Raw genomic sequence first — 13,388 nt, 5'->3', positions numbered from 1 at the left:
TACCAATGCAGCCCACAAAGCAGAAAGTCAGCTGACTAAAGAAGCTGTTTGAGATGTATAGGATGCACAACTGTGCTCTTTATAATCAGTCAGAGATCACGGAGCCTTAAGAGTACAGCAAGTGGCTGACATATCGATGTGATACGTAAAACGATCCAAGAACTGACACTCCTGTTCTAGTCAAGTTGCCAAAAGACTTGGAGCAATGGACCTTCTCCACTGTCAGAACAGAGCAGTGAGGAAAGTGTGCGCAGCTTTGGCCAGTGATGGCTTTTTCTCATTGCATTGGCTGTGGGTTTAGTACAAATGATAATCGAGCTCCTTGCATCAGCACTACGAAATTTCTAATTTAAGTGTCTGTTTGTCAGTCTCTGTGGGTGCTGTCATACACATCTCTCATGCAAACAGCAATCTTATATGTATGGTATTTGTCTTTGGAAATAAATTCCAAATTTGCACGTACCTCAGTAACTTTGGGATGGAGAACAAGAAGACATCACAGATAACTAAGCTGAGGGTGCCAAGAAGGAAATAGGTTCCAAACATGCTCCAGAATGCTTTCAGTAAGGGCCCACTCTGACTCTGCTGTGATTGCAGTAGAATCTGGGTCTCTTCAGTTTCTGCTAAGCCAGTTTCACTCTTCTGACCCTTTTTAAATGTAATGGACTCCATTTTTCTGAAGAAAAAAATAATAAGGCGGCTAGCTGCAGCCAGAGAAAGCTTGAGGATCTTGTGCTTTCAACAGCATTGCTAAATATCCCACACTGAATGTTGTGTCCAGTATAAATGCACATGAAGAAATGATCCCTTTCACAAAGAACTTAAGGCTCCGACTTCCAGGAATTAAAGCATGTTCTCCAGCACATTTCAGTACTTAATATCTGATGTGCAACTCACTTACTGCGGGCTAATGTTTTCATAGCAGAGAGTTACTCAGATTACTTTACATAGACTCTCCTTTTCTTTTCCTTGTTCAATTGACAAATAATTCAGTGGGAATAAACCTTTCAACAAATCTCTCGTCCAGATAGGAAACACCTAGAAGATGTGAAGTTCACACCTGCGTATGTGCTGAAGCAGTCTGTGTGGCACTCTGAGGGGATGAAAGCGTCTGTTCTGAGATGGCATGTCAGCACCTGTGAATCTTATTTGTTCCACATCATCTAGAGGATGTCCAAAAGTCATCTAGAGGAGAGAGAAAAACTGCCCACTTGAGTCCCTGACATGCTCTCTAGACCAAGTACTTACTGCTCGGTTCCGCTACGATACTTTTTCCATTCTCTTTCAATCTGGGCAACGATTGCTTCTGAGGAGTTCTCTTCCCTCATTGACCACAGGTCATCCACCCCCAAGGACTGCCGATAGCCTTTGCAGACAAGCCTGCAGAACACAGAGACTGCCGTAACCTAAGCGCAGAAGCATTTGTGCACGCAACGTATTGAAAGCAGATGGGCTTTAAGTTAGTGTTCCATAGTGGGTCGAGAGAGTCACTTACATAAAACATTATTCAGGAATATACTTTCCCAGAATAAACATGAATATTCAGGAACAGCAGTTTTGTTTCAAACCCATATGCTATCTTCTGCCAAACCCATATGCTATCTTCTGCCAATGTAATTGTCATTTGGAAGTAAGCCCTAATTCTATTTTACTTTGTACTGAGATTTGGGGTGTGGGCAGCGGGAGACAAAGTTTTCTTTGACTGATTTGGTGGCTTGGTGAAACATAGGCTAGGCCTTATCGTTGCTGACAATCAATCAGGCCCAAAGTACGTAATCATTTTCCTTCTGAATGTGAAGCGGCAGAGTAGGCCCATGTCCCCCTCTGACATTTCCTTTCTGCCCAGCTTTTGTTACAGGAAGGTCTGGCTGGCAGGCAGGCAGGGCTGTGGGTGGTGTACAGTGATCATTTTAGATTACTGAGGTATTACTTTCAGGATTGGGAGGGCGCTGGAGGGGTAGCTGGAAGTGCAGAGAGAATTATCCAGAATTGCAAAGTCAGCTTTCAAATTTGTGCTTTAAACTATTTTGAAAAAAATAATTGAATTTGTATAACTGTATCTTTTGGGAATTCCTCAGGTCTCCAGAGAAAGAATTTACCTCCTCACCAGGCAAGCTAAGTTTTGGGCTGAGATATTTGCTGCTGGCTCTCATCTACACCCTCTTTTACCCTAACTGTTTTTATCTGATATTCTAGAAAAAAAAAAGTTGTTTTCTTACCCAGAGAACCACCAGTATGTGATTTTGGAAAGAAAAGAGGCGTTGGCTTCTGGACACTGATTCTGATGGGAGGAAAAACATGGATGATATTTATATCTAGAAATGGGTACGTGTCAGATAAACACAATCCCCTTCTGCACTTCCACAGGAAAAGCAATCTAAAAGCTATGCAACCCCCATTCATTGCCCCAGACGCTGTAAACGTATTGTGAAGGATCAGCGTGACCAGGAGAGTTTGGTGAATTAGACTTTGAATAATGCCTAAGATGGAGGAGGGAAGTCTCAGTCTTCACACACGCAGACATTTATTTTCTGAAGCACAGAGCTCTGCCCTACTCATATCTCATAGAAAATAACAAACATCGGTGCTTTTGTGCTTGCTTTGTGCCTAGTCTACTCAGGAGTGAACCAGAAGGGGTTTATTAACCCTGTTAGTTTTGCTAGTGCCAGTAGAAGTGGGAAAACTGGAGAAACAGGGAAAAGCTGTGGCTCATGAAAAAGTGGCAAACTGGGATGGGGAGTGTTAGGTAACAAAAAAGTTGGGAAATAGATTGGTCTAGGGCATTCCCAGGAGGGCCAAGAACCTGCCTCTTCATTACATTAATGGCAAGTACAGGTGTTCTGAAAATAAACTGGTTCAATCCAAAACTGAGCCGGTTCAACTTATAAAAATGTTGTCCTTCATGCAAAATGATGCATTTTCCCTCTCCCAGATAATCATGTTCCTGCATATTTGCAGAAATTTGAATTTCTGTTTGGACAATGAAGCAATGCATTATGAGAAGCCATTATACTTACAGGGTTGTTGACAGTTTTGGAGAAGAAGGGAGGGTGATCAGCTAAGCAGAACAACACAAGTTGTCCTAGCACCAGGCTAACATAAAGGTAAGTTGTAACATGGTGGAAAGGGTCTTCCAGGAAGCCCTAAGAAACAGAGTACTCTTGAGATTGAGGTAAAGACCCTACACGTGAAATCAGTGGAGAAAGTGAACATCTCATATTCTATAAGCCATAAACTCTGAGTTTTGGTTCGAAGCATGAGGCGTATTTTCTTACAGTTGCATTTATTTAAATTGTAGTTATGTAGCGCTACTGAAATGGAAAACTAAACGGAAAATTACCCAAATAATACTGAGTAAGTAATACTTAGTATTATTACCCAAATAATATGATGTATAATATACCAAGATATGTATGCTGATACAAAATCTGGGATGAGGCCAGTTTTTAGTGACAGCATTTACATTCCTTTTGCATTTATTCACATGTGAAGTCAGCCGAGCTCTCAGAAAACAACGCTCTATCTATATTGAGATGGATAACATGGCTGGAGATGACCAAGAATCATCAACCATTCCTCTCAGCAAGTATCTTAAGAGAGGAATTTAGTTGTCCACCTCATGATCAATGAGGCAAAAAGAGCCATACTGTTTAGAGACTTCATACCCCTTCATGTTAGAAATTCACGTTTTCACTTACTCTTTCTAGAGCATGTTGGATTTTGGAACTAAGCATCACAGCTGCAGACAGGAACGTGAGCAGCCAGTAAATCAGCAAGATGCCTGAAGACTGGGTGCCCACCATTCTTTCCGCCTGGGTAAGGAACATTGCAAGCATCTGAGAGGAAGTGAGAAGTATGTCCAAATAAATAGCTAGTAATGAAAAGCCAAACATTATTATCAAATTAATGGATACAGAGAGTAAAATCAATTAGTTTCTTGCCCAAACATTTCAAAATGCTCAGAGCTGAAGTATTGTTCCTAAAAGGCTAAAACTGAAAGGCATGTGCCATTTTGCCCTCAAGAATGTAGGTACTGAAAGAGCAAGCAATACAACTACAACCAGGCCAAGAGGTTGGGAGGATAAGAGCTATGAAGACGCAATGACAGAAGGGGAGAAGAGGCACTTAGAGGAACAGGAATCCCATTTCATTCACTGAGATACCAACCACACTGCATCACATACTGTGGCTGAGAGAAACTGGACCCTGTCCTCTTGTTGTGAGATCTCTTTCTAATCACTACTGCTGCCTCAGCTCCTGTGAGGAGTACTCTACCCAAAGAGCTGTATATAACATAGCTGTAGAGCCACTGGTCCTGCCCCAGCTCCAACCCATTGCCACTTCATACTGCAGAAAGTCACAAAGCGTGGCTCCAGCCTGCAAAGGCTTCACAGCAGCTTCTATTCCCCATCAGCCATCTTTGCGCTCAAAAGATACCGAGAAACATAAGACATACAAGCAAGACCTGTCCCAGGAGGGCTAAACGGGGCCACATACAGACAAAACAAAGGAATAATTACCATTGTAATCCCCAGCACTGCAGGACTAATGAAGATTGCCGGAGCCCATGAGATTCCTTGGCTTATTTTCCACAGCATGAAGAAGATATCAGAAAAGCACAGTATTACAAGAATGAATCCAAGGACCTGGGGCAGAGACAGCAAACACATGTTGGAATGGACTGAAATGGTGATAGGATGATCTACCAAACCGAATGCTCTGAGCAGCCTGAGCTGTAAGACTGGAGAGGTGGAAGGGCAGGTTGGGGATTAATGCTGAGGCAAACACAGATGGATTGCCAGGAAAGAGCTGATTATTTAGAACAATTAAATTCTGTATCAAAGTTGCCAGAATGCTAGGTTCAAACCCCAGCTTCTGCCCTTACCATTTTAGTTTTGAAGATGTGGGACATCCTAATGTAGCCTTTGTTTTTGTGTCGAAGATACAAGTAGTAGAATGGAAAACAGATCCAAAGATAGGCACAGGGGATCCAAGGAATGACTGTGTTCTCGAAGCACCAGGTCAATCTGGGGGTGTTTGTATACCATGTCTGGTTCCAGTCCTGCCACAGAATCAACACAGAAGTGAAACAGTAAAGCTAAAGAACGCACAGTTTCACCAGCTAATATATGTTGCTAATGCTATGCTGAGATCTCCTGCAACGTTAGAGGAACTTGATTTAGGGTTTTAAATGTAAAAAGCACTTGGCCATAGAGAAGAACAGCAAGGTGCTGCTGGAAGAACAGCAAGGTGTCATAAGTGAGGGAAGGAGGGCTCAGCAATAGCATTTTGGAGGGAGTAGAAGTGGAAGAAGAGAGAGAAAAAAGGTTGGAAAAGTCTTAGAGTCTAAAGAAAAGACATCCAGTGCTAGAAACAGAGAGAAAAGAAAGAGATTACATTTAGTAAAATATTGAATGTGGAATGAGAAAAAGTAATTACGGAGTCAGAAGGATTATGGGCAGCTGGGAACAATCAGAGTGGTCAGTAAGGAATGAGTGGTGAAGGACAGACATTAGGAGGAAAGCAGTGTCCTAGTGCATAAACTGCATCACAACTGCATTTCCTCAGTTGTTTTTATAATCCATTTATAATCTTTTTGACTTATCCAAACAAGCAGTTTAAATACTACCAACTAACAAAAAAAAAGCTATAGATGAACAGGTGAGAGGAAAGACTCAAGGTACATGGCTTAACTAAATTTCAAAATAGCAAAGGCTCCATCCAGGCAGATCTAGGGAGCCAAATAATCTCCAAAGACTGTGAGGGACCTGTGTGAGAACCAAGGACTTCGGTTGGGTCAGTGTCACTCAGCTACGATAATCAGGCTCTGCTTTACTTGCTAACACTCACAGGCTTTGGTATTGTGAAACTATAAGGTCCAAAGATGGAAAGAGCTACAAGGCAGAATAACATGGCCTAAATCTTCAGACTTGTTTTGCCAGAGGAATATTCCTAGATGATGTGTTGGCATCCAAGTAACAATGACCTGTTTTTTCAGAGGTACTGCCTGTGTCTACAGCTCTCCCTGACTCCAAAGCAACTTGCATCTACACTGTGTTTCTGAAAAGCACGTATCTTTTTCTCAGGTGCTCCAAAAGTAATCTGAAGCCAGTGTTTAAGCAGCCAGCTGGGAAAATCTTGGCCTACACTCCTCAATTCTGACTGCTGAAGAAGGCGGGACTGGGCTGGATAAAAACGGTTCAGCAGATTTTTCTTCTGGGTTATGGCATATAGCAGAAATAGTTATGGCAGACTCCAAGCAAGTACTGGACTGATAGAGGTTATAAAGTTGGTGCCTTACTAAATATATAGATCCAGGCCTAACTCTGGGATAAACTGTCCAATAAGTGTCTGCAGTGCATATTCAGATAGCTTCCCTGGCTTGGTCCTTGATCCTGCAGGTAAATTTGTTCTAGCTTTGAGTAAAAGAGGATTTTTTTTTTTCTTTGGCAGCTCGCTGAGGTCGTTTTGAGTCCTTAAATCCATTTGGAGGATATCGAGAACAGGACGCGATGCAAAGCAAGGCCAGGCGATAGGACCTCCTTGACGAAAAGCAGCAGCAGATAACGGCTCACAATTATGGGAGTTTATTAATCTTGAGGAAGAAGCTCCACGTGGGTCTGGACTGATCACTCATTTCAGCCCTTTTAAAGGTAATTCTGTATCAGGCCATTCAGCAGCCATTCTCTGAAGACAATAAAAGGCCTAAAGCGTATTTCAGTATCCTCGGGCTGCGCAGTCCCACACAACCCACATCGAATTTGGAAAAGAATTCAGCTGTCCTGTACTTGGGTGAAAATTTTGTCCCACGGAGGTAAATTTTGTAACACTAGTTGGCTTGAATGGAAATAAATACACGTTTACAGTGTGGCAGTAACAAAACGTTGACAACGACTGCTCGGCTTTGCTTCCACGCCGGAGGCGGTGGTACGCGGATGGACGCCAGCACCGGCAGGGCCCTGCTCGGGCAGGGCGACGGTGTCGCGCCGCTGCCACGTTACGGTCCCGCGCAGGCGGCGCCCGCGGCCGGCTGCGAAGACCTTCGCCCCACGCAGGGCTGCGCGCACCGGGCCCAGGCCCAGGGCCCGGGCCAAGCCACGGCCGCTACCTTCGTGCGTAGCCCGGGCGCGAGCGCAGAGGCGAGGCCGGAGGTGCCGGTGAGGGGGCTGCGCTCCCCCACAGCCAGGGCTGCCCCGCGGCGGGTCCAGGCCCGGGCTCCGGGGTCCGGGCAAGGCGGCCGAGGAGCCGCTCGGGGTGGGCGCTGCACGGCCCGGCGAGCGCCGAGCCCGGCCGGGTCCGAGCGGGGTCGGGGGGAAGGTCCCGGTGGCGCTCACTCACCCAGAGCCCCGCGGAGCCGGCCCGGGAGCCGCAGAGCCCGCCGCCCGCCGCCATGCCGCCGCCGCCTGCGGGCGCCTGCAGGGCCTCGGCGGGGGGCGGCGCGGCCACAGCCGTCGCCCTTCGCCCCCGCTGACCGCCCGGGCTTGGCCGGCGGCCGGGCTTCCCTGGCCGCCTGGGGGGAGGCGATGGACGCCGAGGCGGGTGGGCTCGCTGGGAAACGGCCGCCAGCCGCGTTCCCGCCCGGCGCGTGGCAAACGCCAGGCCGTAAAGAGGCAGGAGCCCCCCGCCGCTCCTGCACGGCGGCCCTGGCTGGGGGGGCTGGTGCCCGGGGTCAGGCGCCGTCTCTTCGCGCCGAAAGGTCCGCCGGGGACACGGAGGCAAAGGGCAGCGGAGCTCAGAGGCGGCTGGAAGGGCCGGGCGGGTGAATGATTGTCCCTGGGCTGGCAGCAGGGAGGGAAGGGCACGGTGAGGGCAGGGAGTTACGGCACGGCCGGCCGCGGGCTGGGAGGTGTTTTTCTGCGAAGCGTTTGGATTTGTTTTGTCATGCTGGAATACCAGCGCACTGAGGCTCAACTCCCTCCTGGCCGGGGGTTGCTTTCAGCGTTATGTCCCAGCTGCAAAACAAACCAGCCCTCCCGAAGGTCCCGAAACAGCACGCTGTCGGGTGGGACCGGAGGCTGTGTGTGTGTGGGGGGGGAGCTCTGTACTGCTTATTAACCTATATATCCTATATCCTAGGATATATCCCAGGTGGCAACTGGGAAAGGAGGGATTTGCCTTTCTGTGCGGGAACTATAATGCCAAACGCTGCCAGAGCCGAGCGGCGGAGCCTGTCCAGGGTTCCCGCTTCTCAGCGTGAGCTTCACGTTTTTCAGGCTTGAAAGCCTCAGGAAAGGCGGCTCCCTCCGCGGCAGCGCTTCTCCCCGTGCAGCTTGTGGCAGCGCTGCCCGTGTCGGGGGGGGGCCGGGGGCCGCCGAGGCGGCAGGGGGCAGCAGCGGCGCGGCCGGGGGAGGGGGGGCGGCGCTGAGTCAGCGCGGCGGCGGCGGCGGCGGCGATGGGGGCCTGGGCGGCGGCGGCGCTGCTGGCGCTGGGCTGCGCGCTGTGCTGCGCCCGGGCGCGCGGCTCCGAGGACATCGTGGTGGGCTGCGGCGGCTTCGTCAAGTCCGACGTGGAGATCAACTACTCCCTCATCGAGGTGGGCGGTGGGCTCGGCCGCGCCGCCCGCCAAGGCGCTCGCATCCTTCCGCTCTGAGCGCCGTGGAGGCCGAGGCGGCCGCCGCCGCCGCCCCTCGCGCTGGCGTTTCCCCTGCAGGCCCCCCCGCCCTCCCCGCGCCCCAGGCTTCGCTCTGCCGGCGCCAGCCCGGCCGGCCGCCTCCCTCCTTGCCCTGTGAGCGCCTGCCCGCTGCCGCGCCTGCCCTGCCGCCAGCACCCCTCCTGCCTGCTTTCCTCGCCCTTCTTAAAAAAAACCGTAACTTTCTCTCTTCTCTCTCTCTCTTTTTTTTTTTTTTTGTTTCTTGTAGATTAAATTATACACCAAGCATGGTACTCTGAAATACCAAACCGACTGCGCCCCAAACAACGGGTATTTCATGATTCCCCTCTATGACAAGGTAGGAAGAGGAGGGCGCTGGGCCCGCCGTGCGGCGGGGCGGCGAGCTGCTCTCCTGCCGGGGTGCGGTGTCCCTCGAGCAGCGCGCCCCGCAGACCTTTGATTCAGTGCATCCTGTAGTGCTGCATCAAACTTACCGCTGCTGCTTTTTGTAGTGCCAGTGTTTTATTTCTTAGTGCTGACTGTTACCATGAGAAGGGACAGGTAGCTTTAGCTGTGTCTTTGTGCTATTTATGTGCACAGCTGCAGCGCTGGGAGCGTTAGTTACTGGCAACAACTGTGTTGTGCTTGCTAGCAGCTGTACAAACACTGAACGAAAAAGTACGGGTTCTCACAGACTGTGTACATGCAAAGCTTTCCGTTTTCTACCTATAGAAATGAAAGTAAATCTGCTGTATAAGGGTATGTTTTTGTTATGAGCGAAATGAAAATAATTGAACAACCGACTGCAGCTATTAAAACGTCTCAAAACATGAAAATAATGAAATAGGAAGCTCAGAATATCTCAGAAGTTTCTCGGCTGTTTATACTAGAAAAAACACTTCTCTTCAAATTAAATAGAAACTGGCCTCAGAGGGCCCACATCTTTTGTTCTTTTAAAGAGCTGTTTAATTTACGGAAAAGAAATAACTCCTTCCCTTCCAAATCTGAGAACGTAGGACGCTTTCTGATCGCAGTGGTTTCATTCTTAGGTCTTTGAGTCTCCTCATGGATGAACTTCGGAATGTGTGTGGGGCCACTGATTCAGAGAGGATCTCTGTGTAGCCTGATGCCCTTTTGGTGCAGAGCTTTTGAAAGAACTGAAATTTTCGTATCTCATATTTGGGCGGAGTGGTTGAGTAAGACCCCCTATGAAAATACTAAAGGCTTATTTCAGGCACTTCTCCTGGGGCAGGAGTTTGGTCTGGAAGCTGTGTAAGCATGGTGCTGATCAATACTTGCTCTTAGCTGGCTGGACATGAGCCCAGCATCCCAGCCTGTCTGGGCGGACATTGCTGCTTCTTTGAACAGAGTATCCTAGGTAGGAGGAGAGGAGAATGGGACACTTGACTCTTGTGTTATTCTCTGCAGCGTGATGCTTGCATTCTGTTGTGTTTTGGTTTTTTTTTCATCTTTTAGTTAAATTGCTTTGAGATCAGTGAAGATGGTTATTGCTTTTTTATTTTTAGGGGGACTTCATTCTTAAGATTGAGCCTCCCCTAGGGTGGAGTTTCGGTAAGTGGTCATATCTTTTTTTTACAGTAGGGTCATATCTTTTTTTTTACAGTAGGGCAGTTTATCGGCAATGTGAGGCTTCAACTATGCCTAGCTTGCAGTTGGGAGGGAAAATCAAGTGCTTTTCAAAAGAGATAAGCCCTCCTGTATGGTTTTAAGTAACTAAAAGGTACTTATTGTACAGGAGGAAAATAAAGCTGTGAGATAGACTTTGAGAGGGTGACTCCTGAACTGCGTTAAGGGAACGTGGGATTTTGACAAACATTGCTGTAACGGGAGGCAGAAAGAGCATTTTCAACATTTGCATTTATGGTGGTGAACTTTGGCGAGAAAAGACTTCCAGAGCAGAACTGGGATGCTTGAGTTAGTGTATTTCTGTGAAAGTTTTGTAAAGCTCAAGTAGAAACGCACCGTGATTCCTCCATCCCTAACTACCATGCTGTTTCATTGTTTTTCACCTGCAGAACCAACCAGTGTAGACATCCATGTGGATGGCATTAATGACATTTGCACAAAGGGAGGCGATATTAACTTTGTGTTTACTGGGTTTTCTGTGAATGGAAAGGTTAGAGTCCTTTATTTTTTTTTATTCCATCCTGTGTTAATTCTGCCTTCACAGAAACATTCTTCTTTGGCTCTGCCAGTTGCTTTTATCTGTTTATACTTTGGTTTCTCTTCATTTTGACAGGTTCTCAGCAAAGGTCAGGCGTTAGGTCCTGCTGGAGTCCAGGTTGTACTGAGAAATGCTGGCAGTGACATAAACATACAAGCAACTGTTACCCATCCTGGAGGAAAGTGAGTGTGGGAGTATGCATGGGTGCGCGCACTTTATTCATCTGTTTATTTACAGAGCAGGCTTTCAGTTCTGCTAAGTCGGTTGGGATTATAGTAGTTCTGAAATTTTTTTCCTAACGTATGCAGACAGTATGAGTTGTTTTTATGTAAACAAATGTTTATGACTATTTCTAAAGGAACGTAACCCTTTTCTTGTCGTACAGGTTTGCTTTCTTTAAAGTGCTTCCTGGCGAATATGAAATCTTTGCATCTCATCCTACCTGGACGTTGAAAGAGGTTAGAGCCTATGAGAGTTCGTGTTTAGTGAAGGTGGATCAACTAGACTTTGTCTTGATTGTCCCAAGTGAGGGCTTGCGCAAGTGGACAGGTTTAATGAGGTTTTCCTAAATTTCATTTAGGAAGGCAAGAAATTAGGGAGACCTAGCTTGGAGAGTGTGGAGCCAGCCAGGGAAGGACTGGCAAGCGAGCTCTTGCCTTAGGTCTTCTAATCTAGTACGTTCTGCAGGAGCTTGGAGATTAGTAGCAGTGCTCTAATCCTTCCCTCTCGGACTGCTTGCTTTCTGAGGAGCTCTGACAATCCTGACCGATTTCTACAGTAAAAAAACTGTTTTACAGAAGTATCTTTGATTTAGTCTCTCTTTTTCTTTTGACTAGCCCATGGTCCCTCTTTGAATGCTGCTGCTCTGGCTTGTATTTCTGCTGTTGAATATAGTAGTATCTGATAGTTATTTAGGTGCTGTAAATAAGGTTGAACACCTGCTTTTCATGAACATGTATATGTTTCTGTATTTCAGTCGAATACAGTGGTACGGGTGACCAGTTCTAATGCTTATGCTGCTAGCCCTCTTATCGTTGCTGGCTACAATGTTTCTGGGTCAGTAAGGAGTGATGGAGAACCCATGAAAGGAGTGATGTTTCTTCTTTTCTCTTCCTCAGTCTCCAAAGAGGTAATAGCATATCAGAACCTTTTCAGTAGGTGTATGGACATGAATGAGAAACAGCTAAATAGCTGCTGGACCCACAGTACCCTGCATCTCGTCTCTGCCTTTCGTTCTAATACAGCCTAAAATACTGATACTGTAAATGAACCAAAAGATCCTCTTTGTATGCCGTGAGCTTGGTTTATAGGATACCTGAGCTGTGCAACCCCTTAAGCTGTTCAACAAGTCCCTTGTTCTACACCATTTGTGTACGTGCTTAGTTTTCACATGACTTCTGTAGAATACTCAGATGTGTAACACAGTGCCTGTGTGTTTAAATACTGGAAAAACTGAGGCAGAAGGCCTACATAAAATTGTCTTTATACATATGCTTCAGACAGAAGAAATTAGAAGATTCTTTTAATTGCAACTCTTTTCGTCCTTTTTTTTTTTTTTTTTTTTTTTGAACAACCAGGCTCCTCAAAACCCAGGCTGTTCAGGGGCATAGAAAACTAAGACACGAGCTGAAGTGGATGAGTGCAAATATAATATTGTTCAATGCATATTACCGATGTGTACGTTCCTTGTGGGTCAGCAGAGTTATGGGCTACAGTTTTAAGACAATGTTTTTGCGTGCTAAACGTTGGTTAGTAAGCATGTTCCTGCATCAGGATGATGCTCTGCCAGGGTGAAAGACCACCTTCTGGCGCATGATGAAAGATGTTGCCAGACAAACACTGAATTTCATTGTAGAATGGATGCAGTTTGTCTTCAGCATGAGTTCTTAATTGCTCTTTGCCCTTTCAATGCGAAGACAAAGTTCTCAAAGTTCAGCAGCTGCTATTGCTAACTTAAAAATATGTTATGAAATGAGTGTGGAATGTTTGGTCATGTACTGCGATTCGATATGCAGAGTAGACCTTTGTTCTGTAATATTAACCTTGTCCTCAGAACTGAAGTTAGTTAATGTTGAGATATGCCATGCTGCTCGGGGGGTGCTGGTGAGTGTTGAATTTTTGAGTTTTATGCCCTTGTTACCCTAATGTTCATTTATTTATTTATTTATCCCCCCCCCCCCACACACACACCCAATGCCTATACATGAACTGTAAGCCACGTTACCAAGGTTAGGCTTCCAAAATAACTTGTATTTCCGTCCTTCATTCTCAGCATAACATTCCGGAAAAAAAAACCCCAAATTATTTCCTCCCTGTTCTCTCAGGAGCAAAAAAAAAAAAAGTGGTAACGCATCTATTTACACAGGATGTCATGGGCTGTAATATTTCTCCAGTGGATGGATTTCAATCAAGAGATGAGTCTCTATCCTATTTGTGCAATGTTGTATCAAAAGAAGATGGATCTTTCACCTTTCTTTCTCTGCCAAGTGGGAAATACACTGTGGTAAGTAGCTAGAAAGTTCATTGCTTATTTGCCATTGGGTCATTAACTTTTGTTTTCTAAACTAGATAATGTGTAATTTTGTAGCTGTTAAAGCGGAAGTAGTTGAAGCA

General features: G+C 46.5%; 2 protein-coding genes across 4 annotated transcripts in view; one reads left to right on the top strand and one right to left on the bottom strand.

The window, feature by feature from the left end:
* ABCC6 (ATP binding cassette subfamily C member 6) overlaps positions 1-7,435 on the bottom strand; it is a 28,672-nt gene extending 21,237 nt beyond the window's left edge. The window contains exons 1-8 of one of the 2 annotated variants that reach the window (XM_068908280.1): positions 7,339-7,435; positions 4,886-5,062; positions 4,521-4,646; positions 3,699-3,836; positions 3,018-3,143; positions 2,220-2,281; positions 1,249-1,380; positions 464-676 (exon numbers count right to left, since the gene is read on the bottom strand). In XM_068908280.1, the coding sequence (XP_068764381.1) occupies positions 464-676; positions 1,249-1,380; positions 2,220-2,281; positions 3,018-3,143; positions 3,699-3,836; positions 4,521-4,646; positions 4,886-5,062; positions 7,339-7,392 (1,028 nt within the window). In that variant the 5' untranslated portion in view covers positions 7,393-7,435. Of the gene's footprint in view, positions 1-463; positions 677-1,060; positions 1,381-2,219; positions 2,282-3,017; positions 3,144-3,698; positions 3,837-4,520; positions 4,647-4,885; positions 5,063-7,338 lie in introns of both variants that reach the window. The other variant, XM_068908282.1, reaches the window with a different exon arrangement.
* Positions 7,436-8,346: 911 nt separating this feature from the next.
* LOC104149761 (BOS complex subunit NOMO1) overlaps positions 8,347-13,388 on the top strand; it is a 28,379-nt gene continuing 23,337 nt past the window's right edge. Inside the window, exons 1-8 of one of the 2 annotated variants that reach the window (XM_068908266.1) lie at positions 8,347-8,533; positions 8,859-8,948; positions 10,117-10,162; positions 10,627-10,727; positions 10,851-10,957; positions 11,161-11,233; positions 11,752-11,904; positions 13,141-13,278. In XM_068908266.1, coding sequence (XP_068764367.1) covers positions 8,393-8,533; positions 8,859-8,948; positions 10,117-10,162; positions 10,627-10,727; positions 10,851-10,957; positions 11,161-11,233; positions 11,752-11,904; positions 13,141-13,278 — 849 coding nt within the window. In that variant the 5' untranslated portion in view covers positions 8,347-8,392. Of the gene's footprint in view, positions 8,534-8,582; positions 8,726-8,858; positions 8,949-10,116; positions 10,163-10,626; positions 10,728-10,850; positions 10,958-11,160; positions 11,234-11,751; positions 11,905-13,140; positions 13,279-13,388 lie in introns of those variants that run through there. The other variant, XM_068908267.1, reaches the window with a different exon arrangement.

Source organism: Struthio camelus, chromosome 15 (assembly GCF_040807025.1).
Source record: "Struthio camelus isolate bStrCam1 chromosome 15, bStrCam1.hap1, whole genome shotgun sequence".
In the NCBI taxonomy this organism is placed as follows: Eukaryota; Metazoa; Chordata; class Aves; order Struthioniformes; family Struthionidae; genus Struthio; species Struthio camelus.
This window is presented reverse-complemented; position numbering and strand designations above follow the sequence as displayed.